Source organism: Epinephelus fuscoguttatus, linkage group LG20 (genome assembly GCF_011397635.1).
Source record: "Epinephelus fuscoguttatus linkage group LG20, E.fuscoguttatus.final_Chr_v1".
Lineage (NCBI taxonomy): Eukaryota > Metazoa > Chordata > Actinopteri > Perciformes > Serranidae > Epinephelus > Epinephelus fuscoguttatus.
In genome coordinates, this window is record NC_064771.1 from 1,089,473 (window position 1) to 1,104,155 (window position 14,683).

General features: G+C 41.4%; 1 protein-coding gene across 6 annotated transcripts; it reads left to right on the forward strand.

Annotated features, from left to right (window-relative positions):
* Positions 1–390: 390 nt before the first annotated feature.
* Positions 391–10,781, forward strand: si:dkey-94l16.4 (retinoic acid-induced protein 1). 6 transcript variants are annotated; one of them, XM_049563872.1, is made up of 6 exons: positions 391–568; positions 1,661–4,368; positions 6,867–6,960; positions 7,471–7,523; positions 7,714–7,759; positions 8,271–10,781. In XM_049563872.1, the coding sequence occupies exons 2-5, from the start codon at positions 1,666–1,668 to the stop codon at positions 7,756–7,758; spliced, it is 2,895 nt and encodes a 964-aa protein (XP_049419829.1). In that variant the 5' UTR covers positions 391–568; positions 1,661–1,665; the 3' UTR covers position 7,759; positions 8,271–10,781. The 6 variants fall into 6 exon arrangements, with proteins under 6 accessions (XP_049419829.1, XP_049419828.1, XP_049419830.1 ...); XM_049563871.1 differs by having other exon boundaries at positions 8,419–10,781; XM_049563873.1 differs by having other exon boundaries at positions 9,852–10,781.
* Positions 10,782–14,683: the final 3,902 nt, after the last annotated feature.

Consider the following 14,683-nt stretch of genomic DNA (forward strand, 5'->3'; position numbering starts at 1 on the left):
TTTTGCTTTCCACACCTGATTGACAATTGTTTCACTGCTGCTCGTATTTACTTGTCAAGCTACCCAGAGTTAGACAACACAGCTAAAAGGCATGCCTAACATTTATGTCACTGTGGTTGTTCGGCCTGGGTTCAGTTTTCAGAAGCTTTGTCATGTACATGCAACAGCTGAAGCAAGAGCAAAATATTGTGAATAAAGTGAACAGACTGCCCTCCTGCTAACACTCAGCGGAATTATGCCTATAGTAATTTCGAGCCTTTTATATATGGTTTAATTGTACTTTTCAATCATTTAATTTAAAATGAAAGCGAGGAAAAACCCTGAAACGCACCACTAATTGTTTTATTATGAAGGAGGCATCCGGAAGTTTCACATTATCCTCTAAATAACTTGACACTGCTGCTATCAGAGTAGTGTGTTCCTGTAAAGTGAGTGTGGATCTTTATTTAATGTGGGGCTGTAGTAGAGTTGGAGGGATTCGTTAGAGTAGATGGCTTGTTGAAAGAGATGTAGGCTGGGAGGAAATCTTAACTGGACGTTTTAAAACGCTACGATCTCTCCCGTCCGGGTAAGTTTTGATGAGCAGCGCAGCGCAGCCCATTACCTCCGCTCTGTCTTTGTTCATCCAGCCGGGCCTTGCCCCGATGCGAACCGTTCTCGGAAATGGTGAGAACGTCTTGCCAAACTCCACGAAAAGTCATTTGCAATTTAATAATAATTTGCTTGTCGCCGAATTTTGGAAGGTAGGAGAAAACAAAACATACTTATTTAAACCGCTAGTATCCTATCTTCAATTCGGAATGCATATAACGTTAATACAGCAACGAGCACCCTCTGAAACAAGATTTTACATTTTAAAATAGATTTCCCTGTTTTTCTTGAGACAAAGTTGCAAAGTCGTAGTGGGCACTAACGAACAATATGGAGCACTGAGGTATAAAAGTTGGAACGTTCTCGTAATAATGAGCTTCTTGGCGAAGTAAACATCGCCGAAATGAAGAGTGATCGTTATCGATTGGTTAAAGCTATAAAGTCGCGTTCGGTAGCGTATGACTTAGTGTTTTTAATATAGAATTAGCTAAAATTGCTGGATATTTAATGTAGTTCGGCCTACGGGAACGTTACCGGAGCAAAGCCAGGCCTTGCTAACGTTCGCTGTGGCTAGGCTAAGCTAACTAACGTATGTTAGCAACACTGACCTGTCAGCGTTGGTGGTTATAAAGTCAGCCGATTGTCTTAAAAGGCATATTCCGCTGAACCTTACAGTCACAAGTGTAAATGTTAACTGTAAATGAGCCAAAACGGAAATCGTGAGAGCTGCTAATTATATTCTCCAACGTTATTAAAATTAAAGCACACGCCACTTAAGCCAATGTCAACGTTCCTTCTGACTTGAGTTGTAAGGAAAAAAACCCTGAAACAAAGTGGTCAGTCACGGTGATGTAGCTAAGTGGTTAAAAGTATTTTTACCTATGAGCTAAAGTCACTGTAAATATCGGTTTGGCTCTGTATATCTACTCTGGCGAAATAAAAAGAGTTGTTGACCAGCCTAAATAAAGAGAGTAATAATTTAAAAAAAAAAAAAATCTGTGCTTCCTCCTGGGCACAACTTGTTGTTACAAGCTGCACCACTGTCTTTTCTCCTCTCTATCCACTGCAGCTGTTATGGAGCAGCCACCTGGGAGCTTTGATGATCTCCAGCCTCAAGACCTCTCCACCTCCAGCATCCCCACTGTGATTGACCTGGCCAGGAAAGGCGGGGAATGTATTATCGACAGCTCATCTCTTGACGCTCTGCGGATGGTCAAGAGCCCCGGCTGGTACCCAAACTCAGGGACTGGCAACCCCAGATTAGTTTTCTCAGAAACCAGCTCCTCAGACACCACTCTCCAATCAGGGGATCAAATTCAACCAGACAATGCCTTCTCCCACACTACAGTCACCCTCTCGTACGTGAGCAGGTCTCACGTTTTTTCCAATCATGATTCCCTGTCTCAACATACGTCTCTGTATGGTGTGCCACCCATTAGCAAGTTGTCCCTCCACCCTGCTTGTGATTCAGATACAGGGCTTGGGGAGACTGGCTATGCACTGAACCAGCATTACGTGGAGCAGGTCGATGGGCCTGTGGACCTCGCCACTCAGACAGAACTTTTTCAGTCATTGTCTCAGGCTCATGTGGGACCAGAGAATGATAGAGGAATATGTCTACAGCAGGAGTCTCAGGAGTTAAATGGTGGAGTCATTTTCAGTGATGAGGACATGGATGAGAATGTAAAAGGCGAAGAGGAAAATAGCCTTTCTCGGGAGAAGAGTGGGGGTTTAGAGAATGGACAGGGTGATAGCTGTTCAAGTTCAGGAATATGTGCTGAATTCTCACTGGAGACACTCACCCCTGCCACAGGGGAGGATGAGGAGAGGAGTGGCTCTGAGGTGCTCTTTCTCATGTCTAACAAACAGGAACCAGCTGTGGTTGCAGGCAGTGTGGGTGCTAGAGACCTGTGTTCACTAAACAGGGAGTACGTCAGTCCTCTGGAGGACCCTGTCTCCCCCTCTGCTACCTCACTGGACGATGTGGAAGATGTGTTCATCCTGCCTCAGGCCTCCAGCTCACCCAGCAGCGACAACTGTAAACTACATGAGGTTGTGTTGGATGGCTTTAGTAAAGAGGGGGTCATTCAGCCAGGCACTGGCATCAGCAATAGTACAGCAAGGTTAGATTTAAGTGATGAAAATAAGCAGCCTATCCATAGACGGAAGGCAGCATTGGAGCCTTTGATTGACTTGACAGATGATATTTGTGTGTCAGATGTTTCCGAAAACAAACCCCAGGCTGTCGTTCCTCACATGAACGGGGATGCAAAGGCACTGCAGAAAACTTTAGGAGAAAAGAAACTGCCAGTGCGTTCCAGCAGAGGAACACGGTTGGAGGCTATTGTTATGAACATAAATTCAAGCAGGTATAAAGTGTCAGGATGCATATGCACCAATAAGCAAGCAACTGCTTCCCAATCAACAGCTAGTGATTTTAAATTAGCCAGTCCTAAGAGGAATGACACCCTGTCAGTAGGAAAAATTAAAAACGGAGCGAAAGCACGTTTTTCAGTGAAAACAATAAAACAAAAAGCAGTAACTTCAGTAAAAAGGGGTAAAACTAATAACATTAAGACTGACAGTAGCAAAGACTCTACCTCTGATTTTGAAGTCAATCATTCTAGCAGGTCTAATGGCAGCACATCTCTAAAAAGCCCACAGGTTGCTGTGCACATGAAGTCAAAGAAGGAGACAGAGGATATTTCATACTCCACATACTCACCACAGACCAGCACTGTCAAGTCAAAGAGGAAACTCTCTTCACAGTCAAGTCCTCAGTTTGATGTGCACAAAAAGTCAAAGGAGCCAGAGCATCTTTCTCACACTGACCCCTCAGTGGAAATTCATATGGCAAGATTTCCCCCAGCACCACCAACATCAAAATCTCCAAAGAAAAGCCAAGGCAAAGGCAAGGCTACAGGTAGAAAAATATCTGTCACTGCCAAGACAAAGGGGGCGGGCACTCCCAGGAGGAGGCAAAAGAAACACAAAAGGAGCCAGTCTTCCTCCATGTTCTCCCCCAAGGAGCCAGAGATCAAGTTGAAGTATGTGAATTACAAGGAGGAGAAAAGGGACTTTAGATTAGACAGTTTCTCTCCATTTATCCGCATGGAGCGTCAGCAGTCATTGTCATCACTGTGTACTGTAATCAACTACCCCGAGGAGGTAAGGACGCAACACAAGAAGGGCCAGCAGCAGGCTCACCTCTGTGGCTTCATTTCTGCAGTTGTACCTAGCACTTCCTGTTTGCAGGTGGGCCGAGCATCCATGCACGGCCAACGCCAGCGTGCTCTCGTCTGCTGCCTGTGTGGGCAGGCAGCTAATGCCATGGACTTGGGGGACCTTCATGGCCCCTATTACCCTGAAGGGTACCAGCCAAGCACCAAAACACCTGCCAGCATGTTGGGCCTCAAAGAGGACGAGGACGACTACAGTGACTCAGACTCTTCATCCTACAGTATCAGAGGCAGAGGGAGGAAGTGTGCCGTTCCACCTACACCGCTGCGCCTCAGGCCAGGAGCTCAGCTGCAGCAGAAAGGCCTCCTGGAGAGTCACCAGTGGACAGCTGACAATGCTGGTAGTCCTGCAGCTAAGCAGGCTCGCTCAGATGTTGATTCTGCTGATGTGGAGGACTGGTACAGCCCCCCTGTGCTGCCTCTAGAGCCCTGTGAATACTGGCTCCACGAAGACTGTGGCATCTGGTCCGCAGGTGTGTTTCTTGTGAAGGGCAAAGTCTACGGACTGGAGGAGGCTGTCAAGGTGGCCCAGGAGACGGTAAACTGCACTTTAAGCCTATAATGTGAATACATTGTTCTGCAGATCCACATGAAAATGTGCAAGCTGGAAATGAACAAAACACTAAGCATGATAAGGCATTAATAGCCTGCCTGTTTACTTAAATGTTTCCTAAGCCTCTAGGATAATCATAAATTTCAGATGTATCTACCCAGTAGATACAGTTTTTTGTCAGTTAGGAAAAGATTGGAAATGATTGGTGCAGGCAAGCAACACTGAGACATTGTGATTTGTACAATATGTCCAATCTATAACGTGAAGGTTTGGAGTGTTGTTCATTTTAAAAAGCTGCTTTTTAAAAGCTGAGGTCAACAGTGACACTGTCTCACTGCTGCTCACAGCACCTTTCTGTCTGTTTCACCAACTCCTCAGCTTCTGCATAGGTTTTTACATGTATCTCCTTGTTTTTGGGTGAATTTTAATTATTCTCTTTGGAAACAGACAGATCTGAAGTCAGTGTCCACTTAATAGCTTTTTCTCCCCTTAGCTTTCGACCGCATCTGTCTTACTCAGTGAATGTCATAATGGAGATTTTCCCACTGTCATCATATGACCATAAGGAACTTTGGAGTTTTGAACGTTTGTATATACAACCACCTGTTATCACATACTCAAAATTCCAATCATAGAGGACAAAAACAAAAAAAAGCACATTTGCATATAAAACGCTTAACTCAGTTATTGGCAAAAAAATGACTTCAATGATTAATTGACTTTTAAAACAGTTGCAGATTGAACTTTCCGCTGATGAGCTAATCACATTTAAATAGCTAATTTCTCTGTTCTAACCTGAAAAGCGTGCACAAGGGAACAGCAAAATCCACAGCAAACCCCTTCTGTTTTGCAACAGACTCCACACAAAATAACATGTGATCTAGCATATTTAGCAAAATGCCATTACATCTGCCAGATTTATGATCCAGGGCTCCAGAGTGCCCCCACTTTGGTTGCACATGTGACCAAAAACCTCAAGCAAAATTAAAAACCTTAAAATGTGATAGTTATTCAAAAGGAAGAGAACTATTTTTGGCCACAGAAATGCAGCAGTCCCCATTAGGGATGTTCCTGGCGACTAATTTCCCTGTCGATTAAACAAACATTTTAATTAAGACTAGTTGAGTAGTCTAAAAAAGGGAAAACACTCAGAAAACAGTCATCATTTAGCACAATTTATTGTTAAGTATTTGAAACATTGTCCCAAAAAATACTGGGTGCATTAAGAGCCCTTTGAAGCCTTTAATCATAATCTTAAACAACCATGACACATTTTGAATGCTGCTGAAGTACGAGACACTTTGCGCCGTGCGGTATGCATGACAGCAACTCAGTCAAAAGTTAACCACTAAAATAACATCTAAAATAAATTAATTGCCTCTGAAATGTGGGGCACATTGTACCTTGCATATTACGTTACCTTTGATAATCTTCCTGCGCCCAGACCCATTAATAAGGGGTTGGAATTACTAGCCCTACGTAATGCTGCTTACTGCTGTCCTCAAATCAGCAGGTTGAGCTAGAGCTGAACACAGACAAACTTCCTTGTGGATACTTGGGAAAAGAGAAAAAAATTGTATACTTTAGCTATGATATCTTAAGATCCAGGGGAAAAAAACTCACATCCATGTGTATGAAAAGTAAATGTCAGCTGGATAAAAGGCCTACTCAGGCAAATTACTTTGAGCCAAGTGTGCAGTTGATTATATACAAAAATGTTTGTACCACGTTTTCTTCACAGTGATAAATGTAGGACATTTCTATAAAAATATTGATACATGAGGGCTGTAGTGACTATTTGACGCCTCTCCTTTGTGTGCAGCAGGTCGATTAACTCAGACTGACCAGCGTCCATGCAGCAATACTCAAACGTGTTTACATGTACTTTTACCATTAATAACTTGCATGCAAAATCAAACAAGAGTCCATTGTCGGCCACGCTAGATCTGACGGTAAAAAAAAAACGTTATGCTTCACCAGAAAGCAACACCTGCCGAAGTGATTACTTCCTCCTCTGCTTATACATTTACATACACACACGCTCCACATACCACCTACTGTGCACATGAAGGAACTACAAGTGAACACGTATTTTCATATACACGTATGCACATGAACATAACACATAAGTGGCTCTAACAAAGACTTTGAAGAAATGCTATTATGTCAATAGGCATCTACTGGTCCTCTGATTCTTAAGAATTCATAAGTTTTATTACTTTAATTACAAACCCATAAATGAACAGAGAGATCTCAAAAGAGCTTTTCTACTGTGCTGCTTTTCTATCGAAAACTCAGCATAGTTCATGAATCAGGAGTTCAATCATATACATTTACTTGTCATTTGTAAGTACTTTCTGCATTATTTTAAGGCTCATTCATTGTTATCTTTGTAAGCCATATCAGATTGTGTTTTGTATCTAAGCATGCTGTGAGCATGTACATGATGTCTCCATTCACTCTTTCATCTGCTGTGTGTCCAGATGTGTTCGGCATGCAGTGACTCTGGTGCTACACTGGGCTGCTTCTTCAAAGGCTGTCCAAACAAGTACCACTACAGGTGTGCTCTGGAGTCAGGTAGGTGCTGCTGCTCTCTGCCATGCCATTGGCTAGTTTTTGTCAGAAGGGGCTATACCAAAAATTAAAAAAGAAATCCTGATAAAATATTGGCCTAATATAATAATGCAGTAATGTAGTTCTCTTTTTTTATTTAATTATTAGTAATGCAATATGATAATAATAATAATAATAATAATAATATAATTGTATTGTATTACATTATACTATTGTATTGCATTGTATGTGTGTTAAGTGAATTTTAAATAAAATATCAAATAAAATACAACACATTTGTTTTGTAGTATCCATCTTGTTTTTACATTACAACTTTAAAGCTCATGCACACACCCACATCAGAAGAATGATTTCCCAACTGGAGAAATGGGACCATTTAAGGAGAACAATAATGAACATTAATAAATTAATGTCCCTGAGGCACTTCCACTGAGCCTGAACCTGCATGTGTGGGCAGGTGGCCAATTGGGTGAATCAGTGGGGTGTCTAACTCCTCTTGTGTTCTTGTTCCAGCAGACTGTGTACTCGTTGAAGAAAACTTTTCCATGAAGTGTAAAAAGCACAAGGTGAGCAGAAATAATTGCACTTTTATGTTTGTGAAACCAGTGACCAGTGAAAATGTCCAAGTTAACTATAAAATCAAGAGAATTAGATATGTTTTTGTTCTTACAGAAAAACAGCAGTCTGCTGTTGGAAAGATATCCCGTGTGACTGTATTATTAGCTAAATATTTTGTGATTCCTCATCCATCCACAGAACAAGACATTCATAGTCCCTCCAGGGAACCGATGGATCTCATGAGGTTAGTGAATACCTGCTTTGCAGCTCTGGAGTCAAGTTTCAGAAAATTACTCATTGGTCTCCAAAACTGTGTAAAAGTAGCCTCTAAACCCAAGTTTGAGACTGCATATTAATAACAGTGCGTTGGGGGCATGGGGGTCTCATGACAGATGCTGTTGTGTTATGTGAAGTGTTGGAGGTTTTCCGAGTGCAACCCATACTAGGACTCAACAGTTAACTCAAGAGTTCATATGTCAGTTATGAGAAAACTTCCCACAAATCCCTAATAGGATAAAATAATGAAGTATCCAAAGGGTCAAATTTCAGCTTCACTGTGACATCATAATGTTCTGAATAAAACACTTTTCTGGCCATTATTCAGCTTCATATCTCAGGAACAGAAGGGAAGATATTTGGTCAGATACTGAATTGGTGACACTGATCTTGGGTGTCCAACTTGAAACTGTGCTGATTGTATAGATTGTCTGTGCTGTCGAGGGGAAAATGTGTGTGAAGCATCTTTGTTTTCACAGAAATGGAGAGAAAATTGACTGGTGCGCAGAGGCATACAACCGCCGGGCTGGTTTAATCAGAAGTATTAAAGTCATGGCGTTTTTCAAGAAGAAATGTGTTGAGATGAATTCATTACTTTGAAATATGTTTTACTCTTTATTTATCCAGACATTCAGCTGCAACATCCTGCAGGGCCATTCCTTGCGCTACTGCTGGTAACCATGCCAACTGTGGACTGAGGTTCTCCTGACTGACAGCTAGCACCTGTAAACCTTAACTTCACCCTCTGCTTTTCAACTGTACTGTTAACCTCTGACACTGTGGCTGGAGGCACCCAGTCACTGAAACCTCCCTCAGTCCAATCCTCTGGTACTCCTCAAACTGACACCAATAACAACTGCACACTGGGGAAACCTACTCTCAACTTTGTGTTATCACTCTGTACTTATTTATAAGGATTTTTTGTTTTTGGATTAAATATGAATAATAATCAAAGATATTTAATTTTTTAAAGATTTTGTAAGTATTTGATTTTATTTGGTTTATTTATTCTTGGAGTTTTCTTATTGGCTTCTTATCAGTTGTCCAAGAGGTTTGGTTGTGTGTTTTTAAGTTATTGGTTAAGTTAATAAAGCTGAAATATCAAGCCAGTTAAGGAGATACTGGTTTTATTTAAAGACAGGACAGAGAAAGGGCTGGTTGGTGGGAGACTCTGTCAACACAACAGGGTTTCATATCGAACAGAACCCCTTTTATATCATAGCACATGGAATTATTACATTGAGTTTCACAAAGAGCGCTTCAAAAGCCAAATCTCAAATACACCTTAATGACACTTGCACTAAATGTTGGCCCCAGTTGATGTTATCCAGGGCACTAAACCATGTGTTTGAATGTATTCTTCACATGTGACAGGTACAAGTACTGTGACAGAAGTACTTGTGAACATGTCTAATCCTCTGCCTCCCCACATTTAATCATTTACTTAAGGTTGTTTGAGGTTCACAGGTCAACCAACAATCTGGATGACCCCTAGTAATTTTATTTGTCTTAAAGCACTTTTGTGTCCCGCTTCAGGCTTGGAGAATTGAAATGTGTCCGTGTTATTGGTCTGTACAGCCCTTCAATCAATTGGTATCCTAATGAGAATTCAATAGGATTTGTTGAGAGTCCTGTAAGAAGATAATTAAAGCAGGCTTGATTTTTTTTTTCTTAGAAAGTAAAGGGACTTCTTTCAATGCAAATCATCTGCTTCTTCTCCAGAGCTGCAAAAAGTAATTTCTGTTCAGTTTCATTTTCTGAATCTTGCAACACAGTATTCACATTGCTTTGAGTGTACCACAACAAAGTCGTTTATTTTACACCACTCAGCTTCACCTGTGTCACTTCAAATTAAGAAGGATCTATGTTGGTGAAATTCTCTGCTGACATCGAGGATCTTACTTTTAATAGGAATGGCCAGGTACATAAAGTAATAGAAAGATTCCTCATAGTCTATTTTCATGTCTTGACTTGAGCCTACATGGTGAATTTCTACCAGAACTTTTCTGACGAAGCCTTATCTGACGAGAGGTACATAAAGTCTTTCTTGTTCTCACTAGCTTGTGGTGCAATGACAAATCAGTGGATGTACATCACCTTTCTTTGGACTTCTTGATGACTGAAGGCAGCTTCCATGCACTTTCCTCTGCAGACTTTGTTGTTATTGATACCAGGGGCATGGTAGGTGAGTTACTAATAAACCCTTCGACATGCTGACTCTTGAGGACTTAGACCATGTACTAAGATTAATATTAGTGGTACTTGGTGAATCCGGTGCTGAGGTCAGGGCCTTGGCCTGTCAGCTTATACTGATTGGTGTGAAGTCTCCTTATCTCCTTTATTTTGTATAGCACTATGAGGGGCAGCATTGTGCTTACTGTGAGATCCATAAAGCCATGGCTCCATGTCAGCAGATATTCACACAGAGGAGGCTGAAGGCTTTGTCTTCTTCTCACCAGCAGCAGCAGGACACAACACACACAAACACACACACACACACACACACATAATCTAAATGTCTTTATCCTGGAATGCCACATCTCTTTCATTTGTGCCATCCTTGTTTTGTGTATTCAATGTTTTGTTGCTGTGACATTTCTACTGCTATCGTTCTTGATTACAAGCAGTTTGCATTGTATCAAATACAGATTTTGGAGAATGTTTGGATTTAAAAAATGTATTGTCCATGTGTTAATCTCAGGGCTGAATTCTAAGATATTCTAATAATTTGAAATTCATGTTCTTATTTTTCTTTGGTTTGTTTGGCTTGTTGTGTTAACCCTACAATGACTAGAGCAATGATACATGTAGCAGGATGTGGTTATCTCCTCAGATGCAAAGCAGTCTGTCCTGGTACACACTACTCATCACATTCCATGCCACTTTTGTCATGGTCCTTATTTTAAAGCAACTTTTTATACTGTCTTGCTCACCTCTTGGAGCATCAGAAGTCATGTAATTGTCAAGAATAAATATTTTGGTCAACATTGTGTAAGATATTTGTGTTTCTTCATGACTGGTGGCAAAAAATTTTATTTGATGAAAACATTTAGATTCTTTATTTTTTGAAAATACAAAGATATCTGGTCGTGGTATAAAAGGTTGGCCCTATGTCGCACAGTGAGAGAGGTTCAAGGATGGCAGATTTTATGATCTTACGATCAAAGGCAGTCTGGAATAAAATTCTGACAGTGTCAGAACTCTGGGATGACCATCTCACTGTGTGACTGCTGTTACCACCCACGTCTATTAACCAGCAAATAGAAATGCAGCATGAATTGACACACTGATCAGCACGACAATGTGAAATGCTTGTAGATGCTATTAAATACCACCTGTCTATCAGTTGGCCTTCAATAAATACACCTCTAGCTCTTGCAAAATCAGCTCTCATTACAAAATCAGTATGCCAAGTTGGCCTCTTTTCCCTAGCCATGACTAGGTCCACTGTTCTATTCTGTTCTGTTCTATTTCCTATCTAGCTGAGAGCAACCAAGAGAAAGATGTACTTTTTTCTCATCAGAGTGTTTGAGAAACATCGTTATAATTATCCTGCTGAAGTAACTTAGCAATGAATTAAGCAGGCAGCTGCTGCTTACACTGGCAACTTTAATCAGATGCTAATAATTCATGCTCACAAGCCAACCTGGCTAGTTACCTGGCAAGATTAGTAGCATCAGTAGCCTTGTAGAGCGAATAAAAGGCATAAGTGCAGGTGTCTTTGCAATGCATTTCTTTACAGCATTGTTGCTGTAGTTAACAGGAGCTAGCTGGTTGCATTTGGTATTCAATTCAATTCAACTCAATTTTATTTATAAAGCTCAATATCACAAATCACAATTTGCCTCAGAGGGCTTTACAGCATATGACATCCCTCTGTCCCTCACAGCAGATAAGGAAAAACTCCCCCCAAAAAAACCTCAGGAAGAGCAACTGAGAAGGGATCCCTCTTCCAGGACGGCTAGACGGGCAAAATTTACATTACGGATCAACATATGACATAATGATACATAAAGAGACAGAGAGAAGCAGGGTAAACTTATGACAATAGCTACAATAACATTAATTTTAGTAATAGAATTAAAATAACAGTAATTGTGGTATCATATGTTGTAAGTATATATTAATATGTGAAAGTACATGTATGTGACAATAATAATCATATGTCATAATTATTATTCCTTATTTGTTAATATTCATCCTCTGAAAGTGTAGTAAATTAGAAATACTTAAAATCCTGTTGTAATTTTTTTTTTCTCACAAAGTACAAAACAGATACAAAAAGATACAAAATTAACTAGCCAATTTCTATAAAGGTCTGACATGAACATGCCACAAAATTATTATATCCCGTCAGATGTGATGGGAGGGAGTTGAGAGGAGAAAGTTCTCTTATAAGGAGTTGTGGGACGTGAGGCCTGTTTCCACCGCAGGAACTTTGGGGTAATTTTACGGGGCCGGGGCTGTTGGTGCTTGTCTCCACCGCAGGAACCACCTCCGAAGGACAGAGTTCCGGATCTTTTACGGGGGCTAAACAAGTCCCTGCTTTGGAGTAGGTACTCAGAACAGCCCCGAAAGACTCCTGGCTGGGGCTTGGGATTTACTTGGTGCTGATTGGATATACTCAAGGAGGGATGTGATGTCAACAGAAAGCAACAAAATAGCCGGCATTTTTAAAACTCAGCAGACGAGGGTCAGCTCGTTCATATAGCTTCCGCCGCCATGTTAAAAAAAACTCACTAAATGGCCCGTGAAAAAAATATTTTTTCCAGTGGATATCTTAGTTACAACATGATTGAGCTAGCAAAGCAGTTTGTGTTGGTATGTGTGGTATTTATTCAGTTTTGGGAAATCACGATGTCTAGAAAGCATCAGTGGCTGCCACTGACAGGGACAGCTAACAGCAGCAGAGCTAACATCAGGACGTCATCTGTTAAAAGCCTCCCGTTGTCAGATACAACATGAAACTACTCCAGTTAGCTCAATCATGTTGTAACTAAGACATCTGCTGGAAAAAAATTTTTTTTCACGGGCCATTTAGTGACTTATTACAGACACCGCTAAGGGCTAACGGCTTGCACCCTCTGCCCATCATCAAACCAAAAACACATTCCACAAAGTCGTTATACCTGGCAGCACAAGCAGGTGCTGAAGTGTCTAGAAGCTAACCTGGAGACCAAACGGACCACCACCAATACCCTTCCTCCTCAATCATGCCGTCATGCCCTTACAAGAGTTTATCTGTGAAGGTGCAAAGCAGTCCAAGGCCTGTACAGTAAAATCAGACACCAGCCAACTGGGAGCGGCTGTGGCTCAGAGGTAGAGTGGGTCGTCCACCAATCGAAAGATCAGTAATTCGACCCTGGGCTCCTCCAGACTGCATGTCGAAGTATCCTTGAGCAAGATACTGAACCCCAAATTGCTCCCAATAGCTGTTCCATCGGTGTGTGAGTGTGTTAAAACTGAGTAGCAGGTGGCACCTTGTATGGTAGCCTCAGCCATCAGTGTATGAATGTGTGTGTGAATGGGTGAATGTGACTCGTAGTTTAAAAAGCGCTTTGAGTGGTCACTAGATGACTAGAAAGGCACTATACCAGTGAGGTTGAGATTGAGAGACTGGTAGGTTACTGGCAGATCTGAATCAGCGGCTATGCTTCCCATCTGAGATTACTTCTACTCACCTCAGTCCAGACCTCGTGCTTTGGTCCTCATCACTGTGCCTCGTCACTGTGCCCTGGGAGGATGCTGTGGAGGAGGCCTCCAAACGCAACTTAAGAATGCCAAGGTGGCAGCTGACACTGAGCAATGCAGCTGGAAAGCGAAGGTTTGCCTGGTTTAAGTTGGCGGCAGAGGCTTTGTGGCAAGTCAACTACCAAGCTGCTTAAGGAAATGGGAATTCAAGGTAAAGCCCAGTGTCAGGCTATCAAAGCCCTCTCTAGCGCAACCGAATAGGCAAGCCAGTGGCTATGGATTAAAAGGAGAGGCACCACTTTGGCCCCGAAATAACACTAACAACAGCAGGGTTTGAGGCTGTAAAAGTGGAGGGGGGTGCACTATCACTCCTGCCCATAGTCTCAAGGAGCATCAAGGGATTGTAGCATCTAGTCCTAAACTGAACTGTATCTCCTGGGACGAGACAAACTTGCACACTGTACTGTACACACTAACTATGCTATTAATGAACACTCCTGCTTTGTTGTAATGCATCACTCATGGGTGCAAAAAAAAAAAAACAATACCAAAGCTCATTCCATCAAGAAATCTCATTTTATTGACTAAATCTCAGCTTACAGGAAGACAGTTGTATTGCAAAGAAAGAACCGGATACAAGTTCTAGTGCTGTGGTCATCTACTCACTAAAACCTCAACAAAATCATGATGCTTTGAAATATGTCACTGTACAGAAAGACACTGGAACTCTGTTACAATACATTACGTTATGGATTAGGTGAGGAGGCAGCGGCAACTGATTCAGGCATCACAAGGAAGAAAAGGGAAGGTGTCTAGCGGCAAAAGCACTGTTCATTTTACATCTAGTTTGGTGTGACTCATCCTTTCTCGCAAGTCAGGTGTCCTCAGCTGCAGCAAATACTGGACTTGATGGTAACAGCTGTAAGTCCTAACCAGTGTTGGGAAGGTTACTTTTAAATGTAATAGGTTACAGATTACTAGTGACCCTGTTAAATGTAATACTTAATATAACTATCTTAATTACTTCATCATTTAAATATTTTAATTCATGTTTTGAGTAATAAAGCTGAAAATGTGTGGAAATAAATAAATATGCTCTGTTCTTTGGACATTGGATTATGTTGTTAATGTGCTCACTGGTTTACTAGCGTCAAGATGGTCCCCCGCTTTCTCTTTTTGAATGAGGATTACATATGACTGC

What these genes read in the sequence shown, in the direction of transcription:
- si:dkey-94l16.4 (XM_049563872.1), top strand. Translation starts at nt 1,666, where the DNA reads ATGGAGCAGCCACCTGGGAGCTTTGATGATCTCCAGCCTCAAGACCTC. An exon ending in CAGGTGTGCTCTGGAGTCAG is followed by an intron (nt 6,961 to 7,470) that starts GTAGGTGCTGCT and finishes TTCTTGTTCCAG; the next exon opens with CAGACTGTGTACTCGTTGAA. An exon ending in TGAAGTGTAAAAAGCACAAG is followed by an intron (nt 7,524 to 7,713) that starts GTGAGCAGAAAT and finishes ATCCATCCACAG; the next exon opens with AACAAGACATTCATAGTCCC.